At 34.6% G+C, this 12,328-nt stretch overlaps 1 protein-coding gene across 1 annotated transcript in view; it reads left to right on the top strand.

Moving 5' to 3' along the window:
* The window catches only part of LRP1B (LDL receptor related protein 1B), a 1,882,572-nt gene that overhangs the window by 1,751,364 nt on the left and 118,880 nt on the right, over positions 1–12,328 (top strand). The window contains exons 76-77 of the mRNA XM_042948663.1: positions 1,518–1,637; positions 3,191–3,432. Coding sequence (XP_042804597.1) covers positions 1,518–1,637; positions 3,191–3,432 — 362 coding nt within the window. The remainder of the gene's footprint in view (positions 1–1,517; positions 1,638–3,190; positions 3,433–12,328) is intronic.

Raw genomic sequence — 12,328 nt, 5'->3', positions numbered from 1 at the left:
TCACATGCTTTACCAACTGAGCCAACCAGACGACACCCTGACATTAGTATAGAGGTGAGAGACAAGGAGAAAATGGTGATTCTGGCCAATATGAGACCATGGGAGGGATTTTGAATCCACATCAAAGGGAAACCAAAAAAATCAAATAACATCCTGTTCAAAGTTACAGGTGTCAAACAAATCAAGTACATTTATTGTAATGCTTTTTTGATGGCTAAATGCTGATAAGATATACTTTGCCTTATCCCTGGTACAATATTCACTAACAATACAGTTTTCATCTCTTTACCCTACGTTTCAATCCAACACAGAAATGAATTGTTGTGAAAGTACTTAAGTTCACCTTGGGCAAAGTATCACAGTAGAGACAACAGCATCAGAAAGCCTTACACTGTCATTTGCAAGTGTTTGTGGGAAAGTCCTGATCTCTACCACTGAGGCTTTGGAACACAGTTGAGAGTTAAATGAAAGATAATTATTACTGTTCAGCTTATTCTTGAATTTTCTAATTCAAAAGAAGAATTTATCTCACAATTTATTACATAATTAGGGAAACTATACATGATATAAGAAGCAGAGAAATTATGCTGAGAAAGCAGTAATTCACTAGAATAACCTGATGTCATTGCTGGCCCTGCTTAAGCCATTAAAATTAGAGGCATGTGTTAAGCCACAGAATATTGCCTGTGATTTATTTATTTATTACTTACGGTGTATGTATATTTATTTACTTACAGACATTCATAGTTTTGTTGTTTATTTTACATAGCCCTTCTGGTAACATCATCACATCGTATTTTTGAAGCCAGAAGTGTGTTACAAAGTGTAGCTATATCTTCACTTTTTGCCAAGAATTGTGTAAAATGAAGGGAATAAAATAAATGAATAATAATTTAAACCCTCAAGGTACTGACAGTCAAGTAGGGGACATGAATATATGACCACATATATGAAATGTAGTATATACAGGGCTGTAAGAGAGATAAGGTGGAGAAACTATGGGATGGATAGTCACTACCATCCCATGGTGGAGAACAATGAAGGCTTTACTTCAGGTGGATCTTGAGAGATGAGTATAAATTCTCTATGTGAAGGTGGGCAAGAGGATTATGGGACATTATATGATATGTACAAAGGTATGAACATAGGTAATCAGTTACCCGATTAAAAGGAAACCTAAAGAAGTGTTTGTTTGTTTTTGTTTGTTTGTTTGTTTGTTTGTTTGAGTGAATGAAAATACTAAGGAAGTTTGAAGAGGTATTTCAATGTTTTGGTTTAAAAAGCAATCAACAAACACTTGATGAGTTATTATAGTGAAACTATTATGAAAAAATAATTGTTATGGCCAGAAAATATGACAAAGCAAGTCACAGACTTGAGATTTTTTAAAAGACAATGAAAGAAATAGCAATAAAAAAGTTGAAGGAAGAAAAATAAATTTGTCTTTTTTGAAATGTGGAAAGAATGGGAGTCTCTTTGGGAGTATGATGATGCTATTTAGAGCTCTTCTCTTCTAGACCTTAATGAATGTTTGGTGTTTGGCACATGTTCCCACCAATGTATAAATGTGGAAGGGTCATATAAATGTGTGTGTGACCAGAATTTTCAGGAAAGGAACAACACCTGCATAGCAAAAGGTAAGGTTTTAACAATTATTTCAAATGCTGTTATAACTGCTATAAAGATCTTATGGGGAAAACAACATTTCATGTTATATTTTAGCCTTAATGCCTGAAAATATAAATAAATCTCTTTAATACTGACCTATTTGCCCAGGTGATTAGTTATCATTCTTAATTAATCTAATCTGGGATAGGTTTTAGACATAACTATCAAATACATGGTTACTGTTAAGATCACTTTGTGTTTGAAAAATCTGTTCAAAAGGAGGGAAAAGTTTAAAAGCCGATGTGATAGAATATAAAGTATCTTTCTTCATCTACTCTCAGTGTATTTGAGAAATATTTTTATACCAATGAAATAACAGGTTAAAGTTAGCATTATAAGGAGAATGGAATTTTGAGTAAGAATTTTAAAGGTTTTAAAATAAAATCATGCTTTAATTCAGACCTCCTTTACCTAAGACTATAATTTTAAAACGTGAAGTCAGGTATTTGGGGCTTTTTTAGATATTGATTTTAATGCTTTTTTCCTAAACTAATAGTAAAAACTAATGTTTTTTACTAAATAACATTGTAACATATTATTGTTTATAGTACATAATTGGACAACGTTCATAGGACAGTTATTATCAGTGGAAAACAACATGATATAGTGGATGGGCTGTAGAGGTAGATGTACTTGAATTTGAATCCTAGTATTGCCCCTCCTTTGCAATCTGTAGCATCGGGGAAGTTATTAAACTCTCTGAGCCTCATTTCCTCATCTGTAAAATGTAAATATGAATCCTTACTTTCCATGACTGCCATAACATAGCTAACATAACCAAGTGAGAACCTGTGGAGCTGAACTATACTTAGTTGTTTGTTCATTTAATTTGCAGATAGTATATATGCAATTCAATCTTTATGGTTTCATTAATATTTTAGTTAATATATTCAGAATTCACATTAGGGTTTTACTCGTCTCAGTATACAAATGACATTAGTATCGTATTGTAGCTGTCAAAACTTCAAGCTATAAGGACCCACGAGCAATGCTCTAGACACATTAATGTAGTAAATGCTAATATCATATTATAATAATAAATTAAAAAAATATTATAAATACATAAGTATTAGAAGAAGACTCTCCACCTCTTAATTTTAATTTCTTAACCTAAAGCAACTCAGATGCATAAACTAAAATCTCAGGAATGTTTGAGGCTTAATGAGTACACAATGTAACATCTGAATATTGAGAATCAAAGCATTAGAACATTATGCATTGCAATTAATAAAATAGAAATCTCTCTTTATGAATAGGATATATACTACAAACACCTAATTTCTAGCCATAAACTAAGCTTTGCCCTGAGAAAACTGACATCAATAACTTCTTAGAAGTGTCTAGGTTAGCGTGTATTAGAAATAAGTCATGAAGACTAAAACATGACATAAAGTTGGTTGATTTTTATTAAGCAAGAAAATGTGTTAAGAATAATAATTCAAGATAATTTAAAAGTACAATTATTGCTTTTACTTTAGTTGAAATTTACTTTATTTTTGTATTTCATTATAATAATCTCCAGGCTCTGAAGATCAAGTTCTCTACATTGCTAATGACACTGATATCCTGGGTTTTATATATCCATTCAACTACAGTGGCGATCATCAACAAATTTCTCATATTGAACATAATTCAAGGATAACAGGGATGGATGTATATTATCAAAGAGATATGATTATTTGGAGTACTCAGTTTAATCCAGGCGGGATCTTCTACAAAAGGATCCATGGCAGAGAAAAAAGGCAAGCAAACAGTGGCTTGATTGTAAGTAAATAACATTGACTATTTGAAGGCTTATAACCTTCCACCTCCCTGCTTTTTTTGTTTTTGTTTTTGTTTCTTATCTATCACAATATCTGACTATAGGAGGTAACTAATACATTCAATAATTTTTCCCAATATTCTCCCTGTATAAAAATAAAACATTTCCCTACTCATTTATTCTCACAGCTGCATATGATTTAATTGTATGATACTATGTTTTTGTTTTAATACATTTGCTTTAGCTATACAAGAATAGTAATGAATAATACCGTTACTTCTAGTGCATTTTATATTTTGTATTATTTAACATTATATTATGATGTGAGTTTTATTCATCATGATGTGAGATTGGGAATCATTACTTTTTCACATTAGAAAATAAACTGCCAAAAATATGCAGGGAATATTGTTTCATTTTTAACATTATCAGAAATACACTTCTCTTCTAGGGCAAAAATCAACTCAATTGTGTAACCATTTCTTCTGAGTCTTGATAACTATATCTCAGGGAACATCCAAAACAGAGCAATATTTTTTGCTGGTATGTGATGGACATGTTGATTATCGTGGTTATTCCTTTTGAGAAAAAATAAACTAGAACATTTGTTTAGATCTGTGGTTGTACACTATCCTTTTTTTTGTTTGTTTGTTTTAGGGCATGTCAATTTATTGTGTATTTTCTATTTTGAAGTAACCTGGGAGAAAATTGACAGATAAATACTTATTTTTATGGGGCATGGCCCATTCCCATACAACCAAAAAGTCAAGTGCTAAAACAGTAGGATATAATTGAAGCTTTGTATTTGAAAAGAATCAGAAGCACCTATCTGGAAGACTTTACTATCTTTTACAGTGGTATCTACCATAAAAATTTGAACTTCATGAATACCATTTGAATGAAATTTGGAAGGTATTTTTATCAGGTAGATCACAATAATCTGGTTTTAAATGAAGTCATATTAACTTTCTAATTCAGCTTAGATTAAATTAACTTGAGTAAAAATCCATATACATCAGAGTTGTTTCTTCAACTCCTTCCACACCAAAACACTGTTTTATATACCACCTTTAGTTCTATTAAGAACAGTTCTAGGAGAAAGGCAAGAAATTTACTAGATCACTCTGTCTTTCTTCACTCACTCACTTGCTATCAGCCAAAGGTTGGTCAGTCTTAACTAGCTTTAGCTTTCTGTATCCATAAAACACAAATCTGCTTTGCAACAACATTGCTCCTATGGTACCATTTCATCTCTTATTAAAATGAAGTGATAAAGAGTATGTACTGTGGAGTTACATTGCCTGGGTTTTAATTTTGTTCTTATTGCTTATTAGCCTTTTAGCTTCTCTGCCCTCTCTATTTCATGAGGTTTTAGTGAGGAATATATATATATGTATATGCATATACACACATGTACTGTATTATGTTAGTGTTAGTAGTTCTTGGCACATAATAAGCACTATATAGATGATTGCTATTAACATGATGATGATGCCGATGATGACCATGATGATGATAATTGACAAGATAATTTTCTCTATGATGCATATTATCACATGAAAAATTATTTGTAACTTACTTTTGTCTGAATTTTATTTTCTAAAAATATATCTTGAATTTGATACAATTTTTTCAGTAAAGCTTATTTGATAGTTATTTTAGTTTTGTCCTTGGGGAGATTAATTATAATCAATGTCTTCTAGTAAGCAGAGTTTATTGTAGATCAGAAACCAAATTTGATTACTGTTTGGTAATTAAGATTTTATTCTTACACATAAAAATATATAAATATATGTGTTTTATGTGTATATTATATGTTGATGTGTATATATTTTAATTTTTAATTTTATGACTGTACTATAGAATCTTTTGCAACTAATGGTAAAGCTATTGATTAACGTTTTCCTCATAGGATGTGAAACCTCATTTTATCTTTTAATGGAAGTGATTACATGTGTTGTATCATCTAGGCTTTGTTTTTCTCTCTTTCTTCAGACCTACCCACGGCTAACAGTATTTACTAGGTACATTTTCTAGGATCCCATCATAGCTGATTAAATGTCATGATTTGAAGATTGGAACCTCTGAGCCATGAGTTTTAGGACCATGTTCTAGACATTGAGCACTCCATAGAAATTCCAACCAACACACTGCAAACAAAACAAAACTTAAGGCTATACAGATGAGGGAAATCTTTTAACTTCACTTCCTAAATCTCTTTTGTAACCCTGATACCTCAATATTATAAATATGGAATAAGTCCATTCTTAACATCTTTCTTTTTTAATAATTTATTGTCAAGTTACCTAACATACAGTGTATACAGTAAAGTCTTGGCTTCGGGAGTAGATTCCTATGATTCATCACTTACATCCCAACAAGTGCTCATCCCAACAAGTGCCCTCCTCAAAGTCCATCACCCATTTCTCTACCCCTACACACTGTCCCCCTATGAACCCTCAATTTGGTCTCTGTGTTTAAGAGTCTCTTATGGTTTTCCTCCCTCTCTGTTTGTAACTTATTTTTCCTTCCCTTCACCTATCGTTTTCTGTTAAGTTTCTCAAATTCCACAAATGAGTAAAAACATATGATATCTGTCTTTCTCTGACTTATTTCATTTAGCATAATACCCTCCTCCAGTTCCATCCATGTTGTTGCAAATTCATTCTTTTTCACTGCCAAGTTGTATTCCATGTATATATATAACATACACACACCACATTTTCTTTATCCATTCATTAATGGATGGACATTTGGGCTCTTTCCATACTTCGGCTATTGTTGATAATGCCACTGTAAATACTGGGGTACATGTGCCCCTTCAAAACAGCATCCCTGTATCCTTTGAATAAATATGTAGTAGTACAATTGCTGGGTTGTAGGGTAATTCTGTTTTTAATTTTTTGAGGAACCTCACACTGTTTTGAGAGTGGTTGCACCAGTTTGCATTCCCACCAACAGAGAAAGTGGGTTCCCCTTTCTCCACATCCTTGCCAACATCTCCTGTTCCCTGAGTTGTTATATTTAGCCACTTAACCAGTGTGAGGTGGTATCTCAATGTGGTTTTGATGTGTATTTCCCTGATCATGAGAGATGTTGAGCATCTTTTCATGTGTCTGTTAGCCATCTGGATGTCTTCTTTCGGAAAAGTGTCTATTCATGCCTTTTGCCCATTTCTTCACTGGATTATTTGTTTTTTGGGTGTTGAGTTTGGTAAGTTCTTTTTAGATTTTTGATACTACCCCTTTATCAGATACATCATTTGCAAATATCTTTTCCCATTCTGTTGGTTGCCTTTTACTTTTGTTGATTGTTTCCTTTGCTGTGCAGAAGCTTTTTATCTTGATGAGGTCTCAGTGGTTCATTTTTGCATTACTTCTCTTGCCTTTGGAGACATGTAAAGTGAGAACTTGCTGTAGCCAAGATCAAAGAAGTTGTTGCCTGTCTTCTCCTCTAAGATTTTGATGATTTTCTGTCTCACTTTTAGGTCTTTCATCCATTTTGAATTTATTTTCGTGTATGGTTTAAGAAAGTGGCACAGTTTCATTCTTCTGCTTGTTGCCGCCCAGCTCTCCCAGCACCATTTGCTGAAGAGACTTTTTTCCATTGGATACTCTTTCCTGCTTTGTCAAAGATTAGTTGGTCATACATTTGTGGGTCCATTTCTGTGTTCTCTAATCTATTCCATTGGTCCATGTGTCTGTTTTTGTTCCAGCACCAGACTGTCTTGATGATTACAGCTTTGTAGTACAGACTAAAGTCTGGGATTGTGATACCTCCGGCTTTGGTTTTCTTTTTCAACATAACTTTGGCATTTTGGGGTCTTTTGTGGTTCTATACAAATTTTAGATTGTTTCTTCTAGCTCTGTGAAGAATGCTGTACTATTTTGATTGGGATTGCATTGAAGGTGTAGATTGCTTTGCGTAGTACTGACATTTTAACAGTATTTTTTATTCCAATCCATGAGCATGGAATGTTTTTCCATTTTTTTGTGTCTTCTTCAATTTATTCATTAGTTTTCTATACTTTTCAACATACAAATCTTTTCTCTTTGGTTAGATTTATTCCTAGGTATATTATGGTTCTTGGTGCAGTTGTAAATTGGATCGATTTCTTGATATCTCTTTCTGTTGCTTCATTATTGGTGTGTAGAAATGCAACCGATTTCTTTATGTTGATATTATATCCTGCTACTTGCTGAATTCATGTATTAGCTCTAGCAGTTTTTTGGTGGAGTCATTCAGGTTTTCTGTGTAGAGTATCATGTCATCTGTGAAAAGTGAATGTTTGACTTCTTTCTTTGCCAGTTTGGATGCTTTTTATTTCGTTTTGTTGTCTGATTGCAGAGCCTAGGACTTCCAACACTATATTAAACAACAGTGGTGAGAGTGGACATCACTGTCATGTTCCTAATCTCAGAGGGAAAGCTCTCAGTTTTTCCCCATTTAGGATGATATTACCTGTGGGCCTTTCATAGATTTTTTTTTTTTTTGATGTAAGGTTATGTTCCTTCTATCCTGACTTTCTGGAGGGTTTTTATTAAGAATAGATGCTGTATTTTGTCCAGTGCTTTTCTCCATCTATTGAAAGGGTCATATGGTTCTTATCCTTTCTTCTGTTACTGTAATGTATCATGTTGATTGATTTGCAAATATTGAACCAGCTGTGCAGCCCAGGATTGGGCTTGATCATGGTGAATAATTCTTTTAATATACTGCTATATTTGATTTGCTGGTATCTTGTTGAGAATTTTTTATATCCATGTTCATGAGGGATATTGGCCTCTAACTCTCCTTTGTAGTGGAGTCTTTGGTTTGAGAATCAAGGTAATACTGGCTTCAGAGAATGAGTCCAGAAGCCTTCCTTCCTTTTTTTTTTTTTTTTTTTTTTTGAAACAGCCTAGAAGAATAGGTATTAACTCTGCTTTAAATGTCTGGTAGAATTCCCCTGAGAAGCCATCTGGCCCATGACTCTTATTTGTTGGGAGATTTTGATAACCAATTCAATTTCTTTGCTGGTTATAGGTCTGTTCAAATTTTCTATTTCTTCCTGTTTGAGTCTTGTTAGTGTGTGGGTGTCTAGGAATTTGCCCATTTCTTCCAGGTTGTCCAATTTGTTGGCATAGAATTTTTCATAGTATTATCTGATAATTGCTTGTATTTCTGAGGGATTTCTTGTGATCTCTCTTCTTTCGTTTGTGATTTTATCTATTTGGGTCCTCTTTTTGAGAAGTCTGGCTCAAGGTTTATTATTGTCGTTTGTCCTTTCAAGAAACCAGCTCTTAGATTCATTGATCTGTTTTACTGTTTCTTTTTTTTTTCTTTTCTTTTTTTTTTTTTTTTTTTGATTCTGTATTGTTTATTTCTGCTCTAATCTTTACTTTTTCTCTTCTTCTGCTGGCTTTGGGCTTTCTTTGCTGATGTGTTTCTAATTCCTTTAGGTATGAGGTTAGGTTCTGTATTTGGGAACTTTCTTGTTTCTTGAGATTGGCCTGTATTGCAATGTATTTTCCTCTTAGGACTACCTTTGCTTCATCCCAAAGTGTCTGGACTGTCATGTTTTCATTTTCATTTGCTTCCACATATTTTTTTTTAATTTCTTCTTTAATTTACTGGTTGACCCATTCATTCTTTAGTAGGATGTTCTATAACCTCCATGTATTTGGAGGCTTTCCAAAATTTCTCTTGTGGTTGATTTAAAGTTTCATAGCATTGTGATCTGAAAATATGCATGGTAGGATCTCAATCCTTTTATATTTGTTGAAGGCTGTTTTGTGACCCAGTATGTGATTTATTTTGGAGAATGTTCCATATGCACTAGAGAAGAATGTGTATTCTGCTGCTTTTGGATGAAAAGTCTTGAATATATCTGTTAAGTCCATCTGGTCTAGTATGTCATTCAGAGCCACTGTTTTCTTACTGATTTTCTGCCTAGATGATCTGTCCATTGTTGTAAGTGGAGTATTAAAGTCCCCTACAATCACGGTATTGCTATCTACACATTTATTTATGTTTGTGATAAATTGATTTATACATTTGGGTTCCTTCACGTTGGGGCATAAAAATTTACAACTGTTAGTTCTACTTGAATGATAGACCCCTTAATTATAATATAATGCCCTTCTTCATCTCTTGTTGCAGTGTTTATTTTAAAAATCTAATGTGTCTGATATAAGTATAGCTACTGCAGCTTTCTTTTGACATCCAGTAGCATGATAGATGGTTCTCCAACCCCTCACTTTTAATCTGCAGGTCTCCTCATGTCTAAAATAAATCTCCTGTATGGGTGGCTGGGTGGCTCAGTTGGTTAAGTGTCTGACTTCGGCTCGGGTCATGATCTCACAGTTCGTGATTTCGAGCCCCACATCAGGCTTCGTGCTGACAGCTCAGAGCCTGGAGCCTGCTTTGGATTCTGTGTCTCCTCTCTCTCTGCCCCTTCTCTGCTCAAGCACTGCCTCTCTCTCTCTCTCTCTCTCTCTCTCTCTCTTTTTCTCTCTCTCTCTCTCTCAAAAAATAAATAAACCTCAATTTTTTTTTAAATAATAAAATGAGTCTCTTGTAGGCAGCATATAGATGGCTGCTGTTTTTTTTTAATCCATTCTGATACCCTGTATTTTTTGATTGGGGCATTTAGTCTATTTCCATTCAGAGTGATTATTAAAAGGTATGGATTTAGTGTCATTGTGTTATCTGTAGGTTTCATGCTTGAGGTGATGCCTCTGGTCCTTTGTAGTCTTTGCTGCTTTCCACTCACAGAATACTTCTTAGGATCTCCTACATGGCTGGTTTAGTGGTCATGAACTCCTTTAGATTTTGTTTGTCTGGGAAAGCCTTTATCTCTCCTTCTGTTCTGAATGACAGCCTTCTGGATAAAGGATTCTTGGCTTCATTTTTTTCCTATTCAGCACATTGAGTATTTCATGCCACTCCCTTCTGTCTTTGTATGTTTTAGTAGACAGGTCTACTACTACCCGTATGTGTTTATCCTGGTAGTTTAAGAAGGCACATTGTCCCTACCTGCTTTCAGAATTCTCTCTTCATCTTTGTATTTTTTTCCAGTTTCACTATGACATGTCATGGTGTTGACCTGTTTATGTTGATTTTTAAAGGAGTTCTCTGTGCCTCCTGGACTTGGATGTCTGCATACTTCCCCAGATCAGGGAAGCTCTCAGCTATAATTTGTTCAAATAATCCTTCTGTCCTTTTCTCTCTCTTCTTCTTCTGTAACTCCTATGATATGGATATTATTTTGTTTCATTGAATCATTTAGATCTCTAACTCTCCCCTTGTGGTCTAGTAATTTCCTTTCCCTTTTTTTCTCAGCTTCATCATTTTCCATAATTTTATTCTGTTTCACCTATTCTCTCCTCTGCTTCTTCCACCACTGCATCTAGTTCATTTTGCATGTCATTTATAATATTTCTTAATTCATCATGACTAATTTTTAGGTCCTTGATCTCTGCAGCAATAGATTCTCTGCCATCTTCTATCATTTTTTTCAAGCCCAGCTATTAGTCTTATGACTATTATTCTAAATTCTTGTTCATATATATTGTTTATATCTGTTTTGAGCAATTCTCTAGCTGTCATTTCTTCCTGAAATTTATTTTTAAGAGAATTTTTCCATTTCATCATTTTGGTTAATTTTTTATCTTTTATGCATTTTAATAGCTTGTTATGTGTCCTGTACCTGTGAGTACTACTATATTAAAAAGGGGTCACACACTGTCCAGAGCCTGGCATTTCAGTGTTTTTGGAGTGGTTGCATGCACTCTGTTGTTGAATCTTTGGTGACTTTATCTCACTGCTCGTAGTGGTGGACTGGACCTTCCGCCACGTGTGCTTTGATTTGTTCATTGAAGTAACCCTGGAAGAAAGGAGAAAAGTGGGAGAAGAAACCTTATCCCACACAAAGAGAGAAATGACAGGGGTGGAAAAAAAGACCAGGCAGAGAATCAAAGAAACTATAAGGCTTAATCCAGAGAGAGAGAGAGGAATATAAAGAAGGAGATACAGAAAAGGTATAAAAAGAATGGAGTAAAAATGCCTGATTAAACAAACAGACAACCAGAACAGAGAAACAAAGAATGAAAATTATATATATATACATATATATGAAATATATATATGAAATTATATATATATATATGTGTGTGTGTGTGTGTGTGTGTATATATATATATATATATATATATATATATATGAAATAAGAATTGACCAAAAATCAAATCAGAAACTGAGGCTCATTCCAAAGGAGGAAGAAATAGAGAGTAGAAAGAAAAAGAAGGGAAAAGAGAAATAGAGTAAAAAGAAAAAGGAAATATAAATAATAACAACTTAAAAATTAAAAAAAAACAGACATCATACAAAACCTCAGGACAGTTGTCCGTTGGTGTCTGGAAACCAGTGACTGTGCTGTCTGTGCTGGTCTGGAGGAGAGGCTGTCTGGTTTGGTCAGTGTCAGTCCCATTCTGGTAGATAAGCAGTTACTTGGCACAGGGTTTGGTGCAAATGGGTGCCACCTCCACTGGGGGCCACTGTCCTGTTTCCTGAAGCCCCACTATGTTGATAATGGGGAGAAAAATGGAGACACCCCAATCTCTCCTCTCTGGACTGGGTGTCTCAAACCAAGCTGTTTAGGCAGCCCTCACAGAGTAGCCTGGGCGGCCTGGTTGCCCTGCTCCACATTCTCCCACACCTCCTAGGTGCTCAGCTGGGATTCAAAACTTGATGTCTTAAAGGACCCTGCTCTGCAGGTACCTGGTTCTGGAGTACCGCCACTCTGCCCAGTAGACAAAGGGCCTCTGGCTGGTGCTTGCAGGGTCTTTTGTCCTGGGATGGGGGGGTAATCTACCCACTTCCCACAGTACTTAATGGAGGGACTGTTCTCTCCCAGTA

The sequence above is a fragment of the Panthera leo genome, chromosome C1 (assembly GCF_018350215.1).
Source record: "Panthera leo isolate Ple1 chromosome C1, P.leo_Ple1_pat1.1, whole genome shotgun sequence".
NCBI lineage: Eukaryota > Metazoa > Chordata > Mammalia > Carnivora > Felidae > Panthera > Panthera leo.
Note: the sequence above shows the minus strand (reverse complement) of the source record. Positions and strands in the feature narration are given on the sequence as shown.